This window comes from Heliangelus exortis, chromosome 14, assembly GCF_036169615.1.
Source record: "Heliangelus exortis chromosome 14, bHelExo1.hap1, whole genome shotgun sequence".
NCBI lineage: Eukaryota > Metazoa > Chordata > Aves > Apodiformes > Trochilidae > Heliangelus > Heliangelus exortis.
The window spans coordinates 1,122,650-1,143,899 of NC_092435.1; the positions used below are offsets into that span (position 1 = coordinate 1,122,650).

A 21,250-nucleotide genomic window follows, 5' to 3' on the forward strand; every position below is an offset into this window, starting at 1 on the left:
TTAGGAAGGTTCACCCCGTGCTGGTTAAATATTTGCCTTGTGTTGCAGTGATGCTTCTGTGTGTTTGGCAGATGGATTTCACTGATCCTGGGGAGAAAGCTGGAAGCAAGGGACCAGACAGTTTTCAATTTTTAATTAAAAAATAAATAAATAAATAAAAAATTGAGCTGCTGAGCTGGGGGAGCAGGAGCCCAGGAGCTGACCCTCTCGAGGTGCACAAATCCTGTGCACTGCTGTTGGCAAAATACCAGCATCTAAATGATGGCAGAGGTCCAAAATAATCTGTTTGATAAGGCTGGTTCATTGGTAGTTTCTATTTTTTGCTACTTTCTGGAGGGTTTTGTCTTTGGTTTGTTTTGGTTTTTTTTAAAGTAAGGACAAAGAGATTTAGCACCAGGGCTGGTTCCTCACCCTGGCCATGTTCCACCCCGTGCTGCTCCACTCTGCTAATACCAAACTCAAATAGTTCTGCAGCTGCCTGAGAGGCTGAGGAGAGCCAGAGCTGAGTCTCCTGGTGGTCCAGACCAAGCATCTCTGCTGCCTGTGGTCATTCAAACCACCCAAAGCTTCTCACCTGGGCTCTCGAGGTCCTTGCCCCAGGCTCCAGCATCCTTCCCTTCACGGGGGGACCCTCAGGTGTGGGGGTTTCTGATTGCAATATTATTCTTATTATTACCCTGACTTTTTTTCAGGGTAACCAGGTGTCCTGGTGTGAGCCAGGATAGAGCCAATTTTCTTTTAGTGGTTTTCCTTTCCAGTGAAGTGCTTGGAGGTTGAACTGGGACCGTGCAACGGGGCCTCTGGCTGCAGGGAATTCCTGGGGATGTATCCCATGTGTTGTGCTCCAGCACAAATTGTTTGGAACATCCATCTGCTCTATCTGCCTTTGTGTTTACAACTGCCCTTTGTAGTTCCCAGCAGCATCTTGTCTCCTCTGCTCTTTGTTTATTTCAGGTTATGATGATAAAATACCCCTTTCCTTTGGAGATGCCTGGGAGCCTTTCCCAATTTGGCTGCTCCCCGGGGTCAGGGGAATAAAACATCATGACCTCAAGCTCATCCCCAGAGCTCGGGTGGGACCTGGGCAGTGGTGGCTCCAGCTGGTTGCTCCTCAGGAATGGGATTTTCTCCAGGTCCTGCTCTTGACCTGTCCTGGGCATGGCTCTGGCATGGCTGGCTGCACCCAGCTCCAGTTCTTTGCAGATTCAGGCTGTGCTATGGGAAGAATAAAAGCTTCAGTGCACTTCATTTGTCACAAAACTTGGCCAGTGGGATGATTTTTTGTTTGGGTATTGAAGCAGTGTGATGTCCCTATTTGTCTGTCTAGGATGATTTAGGAAAGCCAGCTTCAGCTTTAGGGGGGAAAAAAAAAACCAAAACCAACAATAAAATGCAACAAACAAACCCAAAGCAAACTGTCTGAAAAATCCAGGGAGGATATATTTGATACTTTTTCCTGGCAAAAAGTAAACAGTTTCCATCCTTCTTGGGTTTCAAGCCTACAGAAGGTTTTATGGGTCCTTCTGCACGTGTTGCTGCCCGTCCCTGCCCAGCCCTGCCTGTGCTGCTGGGGCCTGCGTGGGGCTGCACAGGGTTCCCAGCAGGTTTTGTGTCCCCAGCATGGGCAAAACATGACCTGGGGTGACATTTGGAGAAGTTGCAAAATTCTGTCTGTAAACAGTATTTTTTTTTCTTCTTTTTTTTTTTTCTTTTTTTTTTTTTTTCCCCTTCTTGTGAGCCCCAAGCCATGTGTCTGCTCATCTCACCCAGAGAAGCAGGAAGATCATCCCTGGCTGCAGGAGGGGTGGTTTGCCTTGTTTTCCTCATTTTCCTGCACTATGCCTCCTGTTACTGAGCAGGCAGAGAGCCCAGAACAGAGCCTTGGTGCATGTGCCCAACCAAGGTGTGGGGTGGAGGTGCCTGGGACGTGGTGCCCAGTTCTCCATCCTCTGCTTTTACCTCTTTCCCAGTGTCAGAAGCTGAGCAAAAAGCTGGCAGGCAGCTCCAGTGGTCCAGGATTTCTGCTGGTCTCCACGTACCTGGGATGGTTTTCAGGGAATGATAAAGCTGCTCCTCAGGGATGGGATGTGGGGAGTGGGCATTGGCCTTGGGGGGTCCCCAGAAGTGCTGGGACAGGTTGGTCACCAAGGTGGGCAGGGAGCAGAGCCTCTTCCTTGTCTGGTATCCAGCAGTTTGCTGGGTAGAAAGAAAAGAAAAGGATGATGATGAAATTAATCCTGGAGGAGACCTTCGAGCAACTACCAGTCCCTGAAGGGATTCCAGAAAAATGGGGAGGGACTTTGGACAAGGGCAGGGAGTGATGGGACAGAGGGAAATGGTTTTTAGCTGCAAGAGAGGAGATGAAGATGGTATCTTGGGAAGGAATTCTTTGCTGCTGGGTCTCTTGCCCCTTTGCAGGGTTCTGTATTTGAAGGAAATCCCTTTGCTCAGCCCCAAAACGCTCCCGCTGTGCCTGCTGCACCTCCTGCTCACGGGGCAGCTGCTGGGGCAGCGTGGGGGGTGCTTGGATGAAAAGCATTCCCTCAGCTTCCCTGGAGGGAGCCCATCCCTCTAGAGGCTGTTTTCCTCATGATGGATCCATCTGGTCCTTGCAGCAGCAAGTGGAGCCTGGGCAGCCCCGAGCTGAGCTGAGGACACAGCCAGGGATGCACAGAACCCACTGTGAGATCACCTCCCGTGGGAAACTCCCATCCTTCAATCCCTCCCAGCTCTCTCCCTGTATTTCCCATCTCTCCCACCCGTCCTGGTGCCTCTCAGCCAGCTCAGACACCCTGAGCTCCTCCTGTTCCCCTGCAGGTGAAGGGGTGGCTTGGGGAGTCCCTGGGGATGTTCCCTCTCTCAGGCTCTGCCGTGGGTTTTTCCCCTCGTGTCGGTGGCTTTGGGGGGTGCCAGGGCCACCACAGTGAGCTGCTGGTGTCTCCTCTTCCAGACCTGATGCATCCAGGGGGAAACAGGGCAGGAAGGGACCAACCACCACTCCAATTTGTGCCAAGATCAGGGTTTACCTGGGGACAACCTGGGAGCCCTGTGTGGTACCTTGTGGCTCCTGCTTGCTGGGGCTGGAGGGGACGTTCTCACCTTCCCCTGTTCCCGTGCTGTGTCCTGTGTTCTTCCCATGAGTCCCAGCTTGCACCGTGGCCCTTTTCCTTGTGGGATGGTTGGGAATCCCAGCAGGGAAGGGCTCTGCCTCCTGGGGACATCGCCGTGCCCAGGAACCAAATGGGAGCTTGCAGAGCTTTTAATCCTGTTACTATGAGATCATTGGCTTTTTTTTTTTGTTATTATTATTATTATTTTTTGACACTAATTGCTGTGGATCTGATTAATTAGGAAAAGAGAAAAAAAGAGGAAAAAAAAAAAAAAAAAAAGCATGGTTTATTTGGAGGGATTAATTGTAGGGAATTAATTGGCAGGCACTCCAGCTCTGCTCTGCGTGCTCCCACAGGTACAGGGGTTGGCACTGAAGCCTTCACCACCCTCTGAGTGGAAGCTCCTCCTAAAAGCAACTCAAAACTAAGGATCTGAAGTGTCTGATGTGCTGGCTCAGTGGGTCAGACCCTTGCTCTGCCACAGGATGGGAATCAGCAGCTGGAAAGTAGGGAATTGATGTATTCCTGGTTTTCGGGGTTTTTCGTTGAGGGCTCAAATGTGAAAAGGATTTTAAATGCATGTGCAATGGTTTGCTGGTGATTATTCCCCAGTTTCTGGGCTGGAGTGTTTATCCTTACATTGGATCCATCATTCTGGGCTTGGTCAAGTCAGGTCAAGGTTTGGACTCGATGAGCTCAAAGGTCTTTCCCAACCAGAACAATTCTGCGAGTTCATAGATGTTACATTTCCAGTGGGCTTGTTTTTCTTTTAATGGTAATCCTGTTTGATTTGGACTACTTGATTCCCTCCTCCTGTTTCCTTCCCTTCCATTTTTCTCCTTCCAATAAAATGTCATAAAAATTAATCGTAGCTGAAAGCCAATTTTAACATCCAGAAAATAAGATTTTTTTTTTTTTTTTCAAAGCCCTTGTGCTGAAAGGAAAAATGCACTTTCACAGGAAGTGTTTATTTTGTTATGGAGCAAGGAAATAGTGTTTTAATCTTTATCTATTTGTACAGGTTAGAACAAGAAGATTTCAAAATTATAATGGTGGTGTTTTTTTAAGACTTAAAAAAAGAAAAGGAAATAAAAACAGGTTAGGAGTGGATGGGTGTGTGTCTGATAGCAAGAGCAGGATTAAGTTTGCAGAGGAAGGAGCAATTCATCAGTTCCAGCACCTGACCAATGTTCTCCTGGAAGTGTCTGCTCTGAGAATCATCCTGGTGAGGGATTCCAGGCTCCTTCTGTGGTGTAACTGGTCCTGTCTCAAGCAGTGGGATTAGGTAGAATTTCAAAAGAGAAAAGTACAAATGTGATGAATCTGTTCCCAGTGGGAAGCTCCAGAGCAGGGTCTGGTTGTGTCTCTTTTGCTGGTTGCTCACTTCTTGGAAGAAGAGGTGGATTTATCACCTGGAGTCCATCTCTGCTGTGGAGTGGGGCTCAGAGAGGAGGTGCCTGACTGTTCCTCATCTGAACATCCCTGAAATGTTGGGACTTTGGGGGTTCTGTCTGACCAGAAATGACTGGAAGTGCTGCCAGGTGAAGGGGTTGGGTGGAAGGGAAGGACTCTGGGCAGAGAGGAGCCCAACAGCAGCTCCTGGGCATGGGCTCTCCAGCTCATTTTGGTTCCTGTCCTTTGGTTGTGGAAGCCAGGTGAGGTCAGTGTTCCTGCCAGGAACATGCCAGGCATCCCAAAAATGTTGTCAAACACAGTAAAAGGAAGCATTCTCCCAAGGAGGACACCTCTGGGACACCTCAGGGGTGCTTGAGGAGCTTTGGGGTTGATTTTGCTGTTGAGCTGGTGCTGTCCTGGATGTACTGGAGAAGATGCAGGTGGTGAGGAACCATGAGCAAAGGCACAGATGGAGAAAAGCTTGAGCTGCTGGGGATTCCCCCCAAAGCAAGAGTGCACAGGGCTCTTCAGAAGTGCACAAATGCTTGGAGAATATAAATGGTAAAAGAAGGAAAGAGTCAGTGTTGGTGTGCAGGAGGAGACCCCGTGACCTCCATATGGAGGGGGAGGTGGCCCAGCTGCCTGAACACGGGGCTGCAAAAAGCCTGGGAAGGGGAATTAAAACGTGAAAACCTGAGAATCTGTGCTAATGGAGAGCAGATCCCTGCCTGGTGCTGGTTCACAGCTAAATTTGATTTCCTTGGGAGCCACCAGGAACTGATTTAAGTTCCCTACCTGGCCTGACACTGATACTTCTCAGCCTTTTCACCAGCCTGCTCCCAGCTCAGGGCTCTGCCCAGGGACCCTGCACCAGGAATCTCTTGCTCTCGCTCCTGTTAAAAAAATTTACTGCAGGTGTCTTCATCTGTGGTGTGAAACTCAGCTTTGACCTTGTTCTACCTCACATCTGGGTTGTGTTTCAGCTTTCCTGCCTGGTGCCAGCAGGTGTAACCGGGGGGGAAGCTCAGCCCCTGCTCTGCACCAGCAGAGCATCATCCAGCATCCTCACAGGAGGCACCAGCTCATCTCCAGACCATGGCAGAGCTTCCCTAAAAGGGTCTTGGGGGGAGCATTTGGGACAAGAACCCTATAACCCGAACCCCTAGGTTCCAAACATCTCCTGGGTTCCAAGCCTCTCCTTGGTTCCAAACCTCTCCCAGGTGTCTTGGTGTGACACCCAGTTGAAGTTAGGGTGTTGGGGTGTAGGTGCTTTAGTTTCAGGTCCCCTGAGTTGACAGAAGGTAAAAAGTGAGTTGTGTGCTCTGATGGGCCAAGGTTTCCCTTCACTTACTCCTTGCCTTCCACTGTAGCTGTGGTTTCACCAGTTTGCACCTTCCTGGGATGTGCTACCTGGAGCAGAGGTGATGAGTGTGACCCTCTCTTGATGCTGAGGGTCTTTTGGTAGGAGGAAGGTAGAATTTTTGGGTTTTTTCAAAGTAGGCTTTTCTCTGGAAAATGCAATTTTTACACCAAAAGCACTGGATCTGAGGGGTTAGTTTGAGCTGGCTGTTTTACTGCTGGAAGTTGAGATGCAATTGGAACTGGTGTCTGCCTGGGGCTTGTACTCAAAGCTCTGCAACACGTGGAAAGGAGAAATGGAAAGTTCCTGGGAAGGGCTCAGGTCTGAGGGAAGGTGTCAGTGGCACATTAGACCCTCCCGTGGCAATTAATGGCAATTAATGGCAATGAATTCACTGCCAGGTGGTAAGGAGGCTGGAACTGGTGAGTGGCAATTGGGTTTCATGTTCTGTGCTGAAAACCAGAGTGGCTTTCCTGGGAAGTGAAGTTAAAATACCAATAAAAACCTAGGAAAATAAGCTCCCTCCTCTTTTATTGTTCTCTAATGATTTTCTGCCACCACAGTGCCTGGAAGACCCGGGCTGTGGCTCAGGGCTTGGGCACTTCCCTTTGGAAAGGCTGCTCAGCCCAAGGACAGAAATGCTCAGTAGATCAAACCCGTCTCAAATCTGCTGCTTAAAAGTGCTGGTGGGATGCTAAGGGCTGTGGATTTAACCCCAAAAGGGTGTTTCTGGTTGGTGCAACACCACTGCTCCGTGGCATTATCTGGTCCTTCTCCATCTGGGAGACCCAGGATGCTTTCTGTTTCCTCATAGCCCGGCCCCTAGGGGATGGGAGTGCTTTGTTTCACAGCTTTGGGAGAAGGAAACTTGTGGAAGGTGCAACCTCTGCTCTCCCCATCACCCCTCTGCCCTGCACAGGTCACCTGGCAGGGGTCTGGTGCTCAGGGCTGTGGCTTCTCTGGCAGACAAGACATGGTGTAAACATCCTTGCCATGTTGAAATGGGAATTGTTTGCTCTTCCACTTCTCGAGTTTTTACGAGGAAAAAGAAATGATGACAAAACCAAGAGTGAAAATATGTTGAGTGGGTTGGGTTTTGTTGTTTGTTTGTTTGTTTTTTTTCCCCCAATAAAGCAAAGCTCCTCCCTGAGCTTCTTTCTAGTTAGTTTGAAAATAATCTGCTTCATTTTTATCCATGTTTTTTTTTGCACCTCGTGTTACCAGAGGCAAACTGCTGCTGGAGGACAATGGTGCTGATCCCCAAGTAGCTGCTCCTCAGAACCACAGCCTCCATCTGCCCAGCTCAGAGCACCAGGGAGAGGAGGGCAGTGAGTGGCACTGCAGGCTGGGGCTCTCACCCTGGTGCTCTCCAAAGTTGCAGACAAGGAGGGAACTGGGCTGTAGCCACACCAGAGGGTGATTTCATGCTTTTTTCCTCATTTTTTTTTTCTCTCTGGTGCTGGAAGATGTGCTGCTGGGGTTTATGGGTTACATCCAAAGCTGCCTGGTCTGGCTGCCTCGTGAATAACTGGGAGCCAACTCTGTCCTGCAGCATGGGGAGAAGTCAGGGGGGTGTTGGTGCTCTGCAGGACTTTGCAGGAATGTGCTTTTTTCACTGAAACCCACTTGTGCACCTGAATGCTGGCCTGGGCTTCCCAACTCTGCTCTCTCAGGCACTGATGGTTTCAGCATCCCGGAATTCTGTTCCTTACTGCACCTGGTTTGGGTATCCAGCCATAACTCTGTGATACATTTGGGTTTCAGAGCTTGAAGAAAGTTTCCTGGTTTATGGTACCTTTAAGAAAAAATATATTTATAATCCTAGATACAGGTATATGTCTGTAATTACTATATTTATAATTAAAAGTGTCTTTACTCCTCATTTTGTGGTGGGTGGGAGTTTTTTGCAAACCAGCCAAGTCTCTGTCTGACTGCAGGCTGGGGGGGCTTGGGGGTTCCCACAGTGCCCCCCTGACATCCCGGAGCAGCTTTGTTCCCAGAGCAGGTTGTGCTGAGGCTGCTGAGAACATCAGCTCTCCTGAATGGCTTCTCTTTGTTTGCCTTTATTTTGCTGGTTGGAACCAAGGCAGAGCAGATCCGTTCCGGTGAGGCAAACCCCAGCTATTGTTTCCCGGGTTATTTCAAGGTATGGTTTTCCCTTGGGATTTTCCCTCCCCTGGCTTTCTGACCTTTTCACATCCTAGATTGATTTTCTTGATAGGGAGTTGTAATGGATTTCCATGGTGTTTCTAAAATTAAGATAACTTTGAAGGCTTTAGCTTGGGGGGGGGGGAGGTGGGGGATGTGGAGTGCTCCAAACTTTGCTTTGCACAGCTGTACAGAGAAAAAAACCTAAACTGACTTCTTTATTGGGGAGCAGGTGCAAAAGAATTTGTGGGGGGGGGTGTTTCTGGGTGTTTTTACAATGCTGGGAAGTGTTCAGCTGTGGGAGGGTCCATTGTGGGGTGGCCAAGGTGCTGGCCCGGCCACCTTTGTGGAGGGAGGGAGGGATGGATGGGTGCAAACACCTCCTGGTTCTGCTCTGCAAATCCTCTCCCTTCTCACCCCTAAATAACAGAGTCTGTGGGTTTAGCTGAGGGCACAACAGCCCAGGCCCTGACGTCAGGAATGTGTCAGGGCAATGGAAAAAGCCTCTCTGGCTCTTCCCCAGGCAGACAGGGGTCCCCTTCATGGGGTCCCCGACCTCCTGCAGCTGCAGCCTGGGGAACAACAGAGCCCTTGAGCCCTGGGAGAGCACTTGGCCACCACCAGCATGGGGGGGCTGGGGCTGAGCAGGGCCCATCAGCCATGGGCTGCACCCAGCAAGCAGCTGACCCATCCCCTGCCCTGGGCATCCCCAGCAGGACCTCCCTGGAGTGGTCCCATCACTGAAATGCCCTGGCACAGTGAAGAAAGCTTTGCTGAAGCAGTCCCTGGCACCAGCCCCTCTGTCTCCTTGCTCCCCCCAGTTGTGTCCCTCAGCAGGGGTGCCTGTGTGTCACTTGTGCAGGAAAGCTTGGTGTCAGGGTGTTGGTCTCCAAGCAACCCGTGCCTGTAGGTGAGGTGGTGACAGTGGCTGTCACAGGCTATTTGGGTTGGGTTGTCTCCAAGCAGAGGTGTGTTCCACTCCTTCACCCTCCCTGCCATTTCTCTTTCTGACTTGGCCTTATTAAAAAGACAAAATTAAAGGGGGATGTTATGTTCAGCTGAGATTTGGCATTTTTCTGACTGCTAAGGAGGCCGTGGTGGCAGGACAAGGCTTTTAAACTCAGAGCTTATGTCCATTGAGCATATGGAAGGGGCTTCATTTAAGGATGAGAATGGTCAGACCTGGCCCAGGTTGCCCTGTGGCAAGGTCAGGTTGGACTGGGCTTGAGGCAACCTGGTCTCTGGCTGAAGATGCCATGGGGGGGAGGTGGGGTTTAGATGGATTTGAAAGTTCTTGTCAGAGCCAGATGGTTCTGTGATCCTATGAGGGTTTGAGCAATTGTCTTTTGGGTTTTTTTAATGAGTTTTGTACCCCCTGTTCATGATGGGAGCTGAAGAGCCTCTTCTGAGGATGAGCTGGGGGGCAGAAGATGCTCTCACTGCACCTGTGATGGGAGGAGGAGGAGAAAGGTCTGAGGGGCTGTGGTGGTTGGGGATGTGCTTTGGTAGCCAGGATTTGAATTTGTGTTTTATTCACCTCTTATTTTAATCTCAGGTTTCACAGGACTGGTGACCAAAGCGTGCTTAGGGCCCTGTCACTCGATTTTGGGGAGGAAATGGGGTGATTTTGGTGGGCTGAGCTCCACATATTGCTGCAGCTTGGCAAAGTGGTGTGCAAAAATCCAATTTATACAAGAGGGGGAAGGCAGAACTCCTTCTGTTGTGCCACTGCAAAATCTTCTCCAGATGACAAAATGTTGGGTTCAGGCTTAGTGCTGGGAGCAGCTGATCTGTGGTGTGGCCAAAGGGACAGGGAGGTGGGAGCTGGGAGGTCTCCAGGGGCTGGTTCCCCACCACTTCCTTCTCAGGACTTTTATTTATCCCTGTTTTGTAAAGCTGGAAGAAGAGAGCCAAGTCATCACAGCATCCACAAGCAGAGCTGATGAGTTCCCTTCAAGTTTTAACCTGAATTATAATGCAATTTGTTTCTTCAGTGAGTTTTTTACAGTATTTCAACTTGGTTTAAATAAGTGGTTTAAAAAAAAAAAAAATTTAAAAATTACCCAAGCCAACAGCTTGGGAGTTTGGAAAAACCTTTGGGGTTTTTGTTTTGGGAAACCCTTTGGTTTCCCAAATCTGATTCATGAGCCTGCACTGGGGCTTGGGGGGGAGTAAAGCCAGACACAAAATCCAGCAGGAACTGGGATGCTCTGAGCCTGGAAAAAAGAGGTGTGCCTGGGAAATGAGTGGGGACCAGGGGGGTGTGAGCTGAGGGGAGGCAAGAAAGAGCCCCAGGGCACTTTTAGTGATGCTGACTTCTGAAAGGGGCTTTTCTGGCCCCTGGCTTAAGGAGGAACTCCTGTTAAGGATTTATTCTTCTCTGCTCTTCTGAGGATGCTTTTGATGGCACAGGTTTTGTTCTCAGAACAATAACACACTTGATAACCTCTGGTGCAGCTTTTTTGAAGCCTCTGGGTTCTTGTCTTAGGCTGTGTTTGGCTTGTGTGGGCATTTTAAGGCTTAAATAATTGCTCTCAGGTTTCTCCAGCAGAAAGAAAACCCTGGTCAGAGCAGCCCTGGGTGCAGGAACAGGCAGAGCAAGGTGTTTGGCCTCCAATTATCCTTCTGGGAAATTCCTTGTTTTAGGAAGTGGAAATAGCTGGGGAAAATGCCACTGGTGATGAGCCACCAGGCCCTGGGGGAACTGGGAGGACTGGTGAAGTTTCTAAAGCCAAATCCCAGTTCCTGGGTTAGGGATGTGGAGTTAATAACTGTCAGAGAGGTCTTTTCATGCAGCAACCGTTTGTTTTTTAGTTCATGAATAAGATGAGGTTGCTACATAAAATTTTTGCCTCCTGGCAGAAAAAATCATGTTATAAAGATGTGCTTGCTCTAGGTTTAAAGTGTTAATTTATGTGGTATACTGAATTGGATTTAAAGGTCCCTGAAGACCTTTGAATCTCAGTAGCTAATGAGGCTTGCAGAAGAGAGCTTGAGAGAGGAAAAACTTACTGGCAGTGAGTAATACTGGGGAGAGAGCTCCAGGATTGAGCAAGCTCTGCAGAGGAAAATGAGGAGTGATGGCATCAGCATTGGGGGCATTTGATTACTTCCAGCTCTGGCTCTCCCCTGACACTGCCCATGTCCCTCTCCCTGTGATGTCCCATGCTCCCCAGTGATGCTTCTGCCTCCTGAAACCCTTCAGGCTGAGTTTTTCCAAGTCCTCGACATCTTCCAAGGGGACGGAGCTCCTCGGGATGAGCTGAGAATCCAGGAGCAGCCGCCTGGCATCTCCCTGGAGGAGGAAAGGCTTTGGGTGCAGGCTCCCATCTCTCTCCTCCCCTAAAGCCAGCCTTGCCGAAGAGCCTTAAAACTTCTTCTCTGTCTCCCTCCAGCTGGCCTTGCTGAACTTCTTCCACGCTGAGGAGAAGCTGCACGTTGGAGAGGAAGGGAGACGTGTCCGGAGGAACAAACGGAGTAAAGGCAGCGAAGGGCCGGATGGTGAGTCCCAACCCCCTGATCCTGGGATTCTCCTCTCAGATAGAGACTGGTGTGGGGTTTGGTTTGTTTTTCAGGTCATGGGTATGTCCAGAATTCTGTCTAGGGCTAGGGTTGAAAAATCAGCATCTTTAGCTTTCAATAGTTTCTCTCTGGTTTTGATTGCCTTCCTGGTGAGGAGCCCCAGTTCTGATCCCTGCAGTTGCTGCTTTGTAGGGTTTTTGTGCCAATTCCTGCTGCTGGGTAACCAGGGCCTTGGCTCCTCTCTGCTAGTGAGGCTCTGTGCTCAGGTCAGGCTGTGGTTTGTACCTCTGTGTCTCTGTGTTTGTTATCCTCTGGACTTTGCTTAAAACCATCCCATGATGGGGACCTTGCCCTTAGCAGAGCTTCAGCAGCTCCCCAAGGAGTGGTGGCTGCTCTGGGGGTTTTCACAGGGCACAGGGGGTCTCAGGTAGGTCCAAAGCCCACGGGAAGGGAAGTGGCAGTTGCACAGAGCTTGTGTTAAATGAGGGGAAAAGCACCAAAAAGGCAGAATTATTTATCTGTGATTTGATAAATAGAAAAGTGAGGATGTGTTACACAAATCCCAGGTGTTGGTGGCCTTGTTGGGGGAATGGCCTGAGACCTCTGTGGTGTGGCTCTGTCCTCGTGGTCCCCAGATGCTGCTTCCCTTCCTGCCACAATCCCTTGGCACCATCCTCCACCTGTCCTGCTCTGATACCCCCAGATATCCAGCTCCTTCTCTTGTATCTGCTCTGTGTTCTCCTGCTTTGTCTTGGACTTGGTGTCCAACAACACACGTGCCCACTGTGGACAGTCCCACCAACCATCCCATCGTGCTGGGGGGAGGGAGAAATCCTTTGGGGTGAGGGTGCTGAGCCCCAGGGTGCCCCCAGAAGCTGTGGCTGCCCCATCCCTGGCAGTGCTGAAGGTTGGATGGGACTTGGAGCCCCCTGGGCTGGGGGAGGTGTCCCTGACCATGGATCAGCTTTAAGGTCCTTTCCAACCAAAACCCTTCAATGATTCTGTGATTTCCTTAATGCTCCCTGTATGGATCAGATTTGAGTCCCTCCAGGAACATGGCCCACTTCCATTTTATGCAGTGTTTTTTCAGAAATTTGGGGGTTTGACCCTGTAAGGTGATGGGGGGAATTGCCAGGGCAGTTCAGGTTATTTCCCCAGGGGTGCTGGCAGGAGGGGCTGGGCTGCCAGGCTGTTCCTTCTTGTTTGACCATCTCAGTTTTATTAGGTAGAAGGGTGTGTAACAAGGGGCAGCTCTCAGGGTGAGGACTGACCTTGTAACAACCATAAAATCCATAAATAAACACAGCAGCTTGCCTGGGTAACTTGTGCTGTTTGGTTTAGACCCACATGAAGGAATCATACTTTTTTAGAGAAGGGCAACAAATCTTTTTTTTTTAAAACAAAAAAAATCAATAATATCATGCCATGGTATTGGTAGTGCCATTTTCTTCTCAAGTTTTGCAAAGGGAAAGCTGATTGATCTCCAAAGAGCCTCCAGAAGATAAAAGTGGACGAACTATAAATTCCCAGAAGGAAGGAGATGTGCTTTCCACTTGAGGCCTCTCTAATATTTGTCTGGAATTAATTTTATGAACTTTCAAGTCCTTTCACGTGTGCAGTGAGAGACCAGAGTGATCCCAGGCTGGGAGGCTGCTCCATCCCCTTCCATGGCTGTCAGAGCCCTGCTCATCTTGGTACCAAGGATGGGATGGCTGCCAGCATTTATAAATGTCAAGGATCACACTGTTCCTTTCCCAAAAGTCCTTTTTTTTTTTTCTTTTAGAAAAATTTGCTTTCGGGTCTTTTGCTGTGGAAAGGGGGGGTTCAGACAGATCAGAGCAGGTCAGGAGGGGTAGGAGGAGGGTGGCAACCACAGCTCTGCCCGGAGCATGGAGCCCCAGGGATGGGACCTGGGGGGCCAGGAGCAACCAAGCTGCTTTGGTGCCTTTTTGCTGAAAACACCCCAAAAAATTCGTCTGCAGGAGTGCAAAGCAGTCCCTGGGATCCTGCCACCCCCAGACAGCAGCTCCAGCATTCCATGGCTCCTCCGAGGACTCCGGCTTCAGTCCTCCTCCCCAGCTTGTCATGTTTTATCCTCGTGTTTGCTTCATTTTTGTTGGGGTCCCTCCAGACGTGGTGCCCTGGAACCAATTAAAGGCTCCGAGGTCGTGTCCTGGGATGTGCTGCCCGCCCGGCTCTGTCTCTCTGTCTCTCTCTCTGTGTCTGTGTGTCTGTCCAGCCTTGTTCCGGCCCTGCAGGCAGGATGGAGGGGAGGCTGATGCCTGTCCTGAGGAGCACAGATCATTTTCCATGCCAGCTTCCTGGCCGTGCCACCAGACCCAACATTTGCAGAGCTTTACAAGGGTTTTTCCTGCAGCTGGAGTTGTGGGGTTGTCCCCTCCCCACCCTGTTCCTTCTGTGTTCCCCACTCCACCTGTCACTGAATTTCTCTTGCTTCACTCAAACCTGATCCCCTCCAAAGTTTCTCTTTTATTTTTCCCTTTTTTTTTTTCTTTTTTTAAATTCCCCCTCCTTCCTTTTTATCTCAGTGTATTTATGCTGCTGTGGAACTGCTGCTGCTCCCAGATTAACAAATCATTCCGGAGCTGGTAATTAGCAACAGTTGTGCTAAAAGGAACCATCAAGAATGTTAAATTAGTCCACTTTTAAATAAACTGTGTATGAAATGTTAGATCTCTATTCCCAGAGCACCAGTAAAAATGCTGCTGGCTCTTTGCTAGCAAAGCCAAAATATGGGAGTAGCATGGTTGTAACTACAGAGACAATTCCGTGCTCTGGAGGTTATAAATAATGACAGAGCATTTACAAAGCAGATGTCAAGAGGGCTCTTTAAAAAACATTGGTGTTTTTTTTAAAAAAAAAAATAATAAAATAGTTTCTTTTTCTCCTACTTTCATCTCTGTTCCCAGTTAGATCCCTGCCGTGCTGCTTTCCTGGTTTGTTTGGTTTTTGCTTTTTGGTTTGGGGGATTTTTTGTGTGTGTGTGTCTTTTTTTTTTTTTTTTTTTTTTTCCCCTAGATTTTTTTCATACTGAGCTCGGTGAGAAACATAAGTGATTGTTACCCAGTCTTTGATTCCGAGCATGGCAGCTGGGAAGAGGCTGAGCAGATGGCTGTCCTTAAGCTGACAACAATTTGGTTCCTACTACTTTGGCAGTCCTCACTGCTGGGGAAGGGCTGGGATGGGAACTCCTGGGTTCCAGCCCTGCAAACGACTTCTTGGGTGAAATGAAAAGGAAATTTCTGGGAGAGCAGAGGCTCCCCTCAATCCCTGCTCCTACCTGGAGCATCCCAAGTGCTGAGCCAGCCAGGAGGATCCAGGTTTTCGCCCCGCTGGTCTCACTGGGTGGCTGTGGGGTGGCTTTAGGGTGCTGTAGCAGGTGGCTGATGCTGGTGCCTGGCACCCTCCATGCTCCAGGTCCTGCAGGTGCCACATCCCCCTCCTGACCTGGCAGCACTGGGGATGCAGTGAAGCTTATTATTTTATATTTTTTTAATATCCAGATCACAATAGGGACCTTTCCTGCTGGCTTCCTCTCCTCTGGAAAGGGCAGGTTTGTCCCTCTGCCTCCAGAACAATGGGTGCCTTTGTGTGCAATTCCCAGATCCCAGGCATTCCCAGAAACACAGATGTATGAAGGGCGATAGAGCCTCATTGTGCTCTGCAACCATGGTGATGAGCTGGCTGTAAATACAGAACATTTCCTGGAGATGGTCCCCAGAGGAAGCCTCACCCCACTCCCTGCTTGCCCTAACTCATCTATCTTCTCTTTTCCCCTCCAAATTTCTCTGGGGTTTCCCCCAAAATGGGAGAAGGGGGGAATTAAGGTGGTGGTTGAAACTTTGTGGGCAAATCTCCACCCTTCCCTGTGTGATGTTGCTGTCAGTGGCTGTTCCTACAATGAAATGAGGACTTCAGCTCCTTCCTTAGGTGTTAAGGCAGGTGCCTGGGTAAGGTTTTCCACCTCGAGCACTTTTCAGGTATAAAACAACAGTGATAAGTCTGTAGGTAACTTATTGCAGCCCAAGGACTGGTGTCTGTGCTCATTTCTAACCAACCTTTCCTCTGAGACAGTTCCAGAGGAGTTTAACAAGTGGCTGAAAACCCAGAACACTTCCTAAGGCCTGGGTTCAGCCCTGTGGCACTTCTGGAAACCAGGAAAGCAAAAGTGAGGATGATACTCCAGTAGATCTTCTTCCTCTAGGTGTAGCTTTTAAGAGAACAAATTTTTAGGCAGCTGAAACATTTTCAGCAAATCCTTGGTTCGAGCTACTCTGATTTAATTTTTTTTTAAATACTGAAGTTGCTTTACGCTGACCAGTCCCTCTTTGCTGTCTGGGGAAGCCACAGGCAGTTGTTTCTCATCCCACAGCATGATGTGGTAGGTCCCTGAGCAGGACAGAATTCAAAGGAAGCTCCAAACTGTGTTGGAAGAGCAGAGGTGTTAACATCTAGGCTTGAGCCAATCGAATTGTTGAGATTTTTGGAGTCACTTTCTGTACCTGGAAGGTGTGTGATGCTGACAGCCCAAGGGGTGCTGCTCATCCCTGCAGTGTGTGCTGAGGAGGATGTGCTGCAGCAGCCAGCCCCGGGGCCTGGGGTCTGAACACTGATGGAGTCCAGAACCCTTCTGGTATGTTGCTGTTGTCACTGGATGTTAAATATTAAATGCAACTGACTTGCTGGGAGAGATACAAGTTTCATTGTGTGGTGTCCCTGATGAGGAACTGTGCTGGGTCACAGGGTTTGGTTGACACGTCTCCGTTTGCCTCCTGTCTTCTTCACCAGCCCTTCCAGCTGTGGTCTGGATTGTTCCAAAAGAAACCCTGCTTCCTTGTCCTGACTTTTCATAAAGCCATGATGAGGTGCTGCTGATTTGTTCCCTCCCCAGAGCTGCTTTGGTGTCTGTTTGTCCTTCCCCAGCTCCCCTCTGGTTCAGATGAGGTGGTGGGATGGGAGATGCTGAGGACATTCAGGTGTCCCCAGGCTGAATTTTATGCTCACAACCTCACCTCACTTCCATTTTCAGATAATTGCCCTGGTTCCCCTTTTTGGTGCCTCTCAGAGTTGTCCTGATGGCTGCTCAGCCTGGGGCCTGTCCTTCTGCAGGTTTTGCTGGGACTGGAGCTGAGCTGCTCAGCTTTTTTTTTTTTTTACAGCTGCAGGTTGAGCAGGGACTGTTGGAAGTCACTGATGGTTCTGTCTGAGCTGCACCTCTGAAAAGCCAGGGGCAAACCCTGGAGGTGAGGAACCTCAGGTACTTTCTTCTGTTACAAACCATGGCCAGGGATTAATGAGAGGAGAAGGAGATGTTGCAGCTGGGCAGGGATGTGATCTGCATCCAGACTCCTTGGTGCTCCTGAGCTGTGGCTGCTGTGCAGCCAGGGTTGGAAATGCTCAGCTGGTGGGTCCCATCCTCGGCTCTGAGAGGCTCCATTGTCTGCAATATTTGCAGCTCAGCTTTGATTTTGCAAACAACCTGGCTCTCTGGCCACATCCACCCAGTATTTTGCAGGCAGTCCCAGCCCATCTGGTTGCAGGAAAGCTGAGGAGCTGGAGCTGGATCCCCCGCACCTTTCCCAAGGCATGGCCAACCTGCTGCAGTGACCACAGGGCAGCTGCCTCCTGCAGATTTGGGGCTCAATAAGCTGATTTTTCTGTCTGCAGGGCCTGGGGTGGGGCTGCCTCGCCAACCCCTGGGCTGGTGGTGGGAATTGTGACGTTGTCTTCAGTTGTGGCTTGTCAGGGCACTTGTTAAAAACCCGCTGGGCTCTAGCAGGGCATTAGCTGGAGGAAAAGGACTGCTGCACAAAGCTGAGGAACACCACTGCCTGGGAGCTCTGTGGGGAAAAAGCTGTGAATGAGGCAGGGCAGTGACATGTTTTCATTAGGGCTTTGTTGGCCATGATGTATGGCAACATTGTGGGGTTCCTCAGCCCTCTCCTTAATGCCAGGAGGATTTGGTGAAGTCCATTCCTCTGTTTGCGAGGCTGAATGGATGGAGAAACTCAAGAGGTGGCTGAGCCAAGCGAGGCTCTGCTGTGCCATGACTGCTGCAGGGCCTTGGCTTTGGCTTCCCAGGGAGTGGTGGGATCTCTCCTGGGTTTCCTCCAGAGCCCTGCTCAGGTTCATGCCAAAAAAAGCCCCCAGCCTGATCTCTGGGTGTCCATCAGCTCCCAGGCAGCTGCTCAACACCGCAGAGGTTTTTCCACCCAATTAGGCAGAATTACGTAGGGGAAGGTGAAAAACATGTCAGGTTCTGCAGGGATGAGAGAGCTGATGAGATTTCCTCCCACCTGCCCTGGATTCCCTGTGGGATGATGGGGAAGGGATGAGGGTTCTGTGTTGGAACCCTCCGGCAGAGGTTGGAGGAGAGCCTTCCATAGGCTGCTGAAAAACTTGCTGCAGCACCACTTGGGAATCATTTCTACTGGAATTCATGACATATGTTAGTTGTTTATCTTAGTGGGATATGACTTGAAATGTCAGAGTGTTTTGTGTTAAGCAACAACCGAATAAAACAAACAAAATAAAAACACAGCTGTAAGGCTACGCTTTAAATTGCTGCGCTCCAATATGTGGGACTGATAAAGTAAGCAATAGGGTGCAGTGGTGTATAGAAAATAAGCCCTGTGAGTCCAGCCAGCAAGCCAAAAAAAGCCTTGAGATACTTGAATTAGAAGTAGTGGTGGTGTTTGTCAGCTCTGCTGTAAAGATCCAGCTCTGGAATCCAACCTAAGTGCCTGAAGGGAAACAAGAGGCACGTCAGGTTCTTCCCCCATGGCCACGGAGAGTGCAGAGGATGAAATCTGATGGCCACAGGCTCTGGTGCAAACCCCAGGAACTTGGCTGGGACTGATTATATGGGAGTGGAGTTAAGAAGGGTGGAGATTTATGTTTGATTGGCTTTTTGTGTTCTTAAGAAGGCAGTGCAGGGTTGTTTTGCCAGCAACAGTGGCTCTGGAGTTAATTGGGAGCAGGATTCGGTCTTTGTTCATGAGCACATTTGCACTGTGGTGTGCCTGCACCTACTCACTGGAGACTGGGGGGGTGTAAAGCCTTGGTGGTGTCACCAGGCTCTCCTGGTACCTCACCACTAAGCCCCAAGTGGATCTGGATGGGATGGAGGAGAGAAATCCCACTGATTGGTCCTGGATGGGACGGAGCAGAAAAATCCCACTGGCTGTTCTTTATGTTGCATAGTGATGGGAATTGCTGCTGGAGTGAGTAAGGAAGCTCTGCAGTGAGTAAGGAATCTCTGCTGTGAGTAAGGAATCTCTGCTGTGAGTAAGGAAGCTCTGCTGTGAGTAAGGAAGGTCTGTAGTGAGTAAGGAAGGTCTGCAACGAGTAAGAAATCTCTGCTGTGAGTATGGAAGCTCTACGGTGAGTAAGGAATCTCTGCAGTGAGTAACAAGCTCTGCAGTGAGTAAGGAAGCTCTGCTGTGAGTAAGGAAGCTCTGCTGTGAGTAGTGGTTCTCAGCACAGCTCTGAGAAGCAGAGGTCATAGAGCAATATGGGGTGGAGGAGACCTCCAAAGCAGGGCCAAAATCATCACAGAAGGGGCAGCAGCAAAAGGAAGAGGCTCCTCTGGGTCCTGATTTTTAACTGTCAAATGAGGCAAAAATCTGCACATAGGTAGAAGCAGAAAAAAACCCAAAAAACAATGGCAACAACAACAAAAAAACCCAGACCTGTTGGGTGATGAGATGTGCCAGGGTCTGAAGCTGCCTGAGGAGGAGAGGTTGTGGCTCTGGGGTCACTCCAGGGACTCGAGGGCCGGGTCAGGGCTGAGCTGTGACTTCTCCCCATTTGTTTTCAGACAGATGGGCTTGGGCTGGGGTCTGGTGCACGGGATCAGAGGAACCAGGGAGGGAGCAGGCTACTGATCCATGGAGCTCCTGGAGCAGCAGCTGATCATCTGGCTGGCACATGGCTGGGGGCTTCTCCTTTGACAGATTGCTCAGAGGAGAGGAGCAGTGAGGCAGCAGAAAGCCACTCTCATACCTATCTCACCACAAGAGAAATGGTTCTCAGGCTTTGGTGCTGATGCTCAAGCTCTTCTCAGCCCCCCTGGCCAAGCAGCAGTGTCCTAGGAGTGTCAGGAAAGGCCTCAGGGTGAGATGCTTCCCCTGGAGATGTGAAAAGTCCTTCAAGAAGATGAAGAATAGCCCAGAAAAAGTGAAGAATAGCCCAGAAAAAGTGAAGAATAGCCCAGAAAAGGGGATGTAGCCAAGAGAGGGCTTCAGAAGAGACAAGATGAGCTGCAAGCTCTTCTTGATCTCGGGTGGGAGGAGATGAGCTTTGAGTGTTTGCAGGGTGGGGTCCCAGAAGTGTCAGCTACAAATCAGCTCTGGGGGCTTCCCCATGCTCCTGAGCATGACAGGGCTGCCACCAAGCAAAGACTCCTGAAATGAAGTGCTGGGCTTTCTGCAGAAAAAGGTTTAAGCAAGGAAGGTAGAGCTGGGGTGTCCTCCAGGCACGACTCTTGTGGGAGGAAGGGCCAGGCAGGACTGCTGGGTTATGGGATGCTGTCATGGAGCATCCCAGCTAAAGATGAAACCAGGAAAAGACAGTTAAGGGTGACTGTGTTCACACATGAATTCTGAAGAGTTGGAAACAAAATGGAAACAAAAGCAGAGACACAGAAATGGGGGCTGAGGAAATGGCCCTGGGCTCTGCCTCCCAGACTGATGTACCAGACAGCATGGTCTGAGCCTTCCCCCCACTTGGGACAATGAGCTCCCCAGTCTGTCCTGTAATTATTCAGTATATTCTGATTTATTGGGATGGGTACTAGCTTAGTACCAGGGACACCACATCCCTCTTTCAGCCCTTCTGCCTGTGCTTGCAGGCAGCATCTTTCCTCCACACTTAGAAGACCTCTCTTCTTCATCCCACCCCCCACAAAAGAAATACAACCCACAAACCACCCTGGCAAGTCCTGCCTGAAGTTTTGAGTAGCGCACAATGTGTTTTACTTCTGGGATATTTCTCTAGATTTCTAATTTTTCATATTTTCTGATATTCTGGACTAGTAACACCGAAGCTGCTCTGAAGTATCCATTGCCTTTTCCTCTGGAAGTGGTGAAGAAGCACTTTCTTATTCAGGGAAAGGAAAATAAATTTGTCTTCTTTCAGTATTTGTATCACTGACTGATGCTTCAGCAGGGTCCAAGAAGCTTTCATCTGGATAGACCAAATTTCCTGAAAATGTTGAAAACATATTGGTTCCAAACCTCCCCCCGAAGCACATGTTCTAGATTAAGCATGTGTTTGGGAGCTAACATCCTTCTGTCCCCAGCTCCACCATCGTCTGGCATTAATAATGCTGCACTTAAAAAAAATATTTGAAAAGCCTTCCATATCTCCTACCCACCTGAGGGAAGGAAATATCATTACAGCAGTTCTGGAAACGAAACAAGGGAGCCGTGGAGGTTTGAGTCAAGTGCAGTGGTTTGATCTTATTTATTGGGACAGCTTTTGTCAAAGGAGGCAGGAGATTCTCCATGGCTTGGAGGCTCAGTGCTTGAGGTTTTCTTTCTGTCATCCCCCCCTTCAAATTGGTCAAAAGGAGAGGGGGGCTCAGTGGGTAGGAAGGGCTGAGCTGCTGCTTGATTGTCATCGTGGTGCCTCTGCTCCTAACATCTGGGCAAGCAGACAGGACTGGTTGACTCCTGCCTTGCTTCTCCTTTTT

The 21,250-nt window shown here is 49.7% G+C and overlaps 1 protein-coding gene and 1 long non-coding RNA gene across 5 annotated transcripts in view; one reads left to right on the forward strand and one right to left on the reverse strand.

Moving 5' to 3' along the window:
• The window catches only part of EDA (ectodysplasin A), a 59,740-nt gene that overhangs the window by 26,976 nt on the left and 11,514 nt on the right, over positions 1-21,250 (forward strand). For all 4 annotated transcript variants that reach the window (XM_071758143.1, XM_071758144.1, XM_071758145.1 and 1 more), the window contains exon 2: positions 11,409-11,514. In XM_071758143.1, coding sequence (XP_071614244.1) covers positions 11,409-11,514 — 106 coding nt within the window. The remainder of the gene's footprint in view (positions 1-11,408; positions 11,515-21,250) is intronic.
• On the reverse strand, positions 941-2,034 carry LOC139802619 (uncharacterized). Its single transcript, XR_011728717.1, has 2 exons — positions 1,960-2,034; positions 941-1,215 (listed from the first exon to the last, which is right to left on the reverse strand). It is a non-coding gene; the product is annotated as an uncharacterized lncRNA (long non-coding RNA).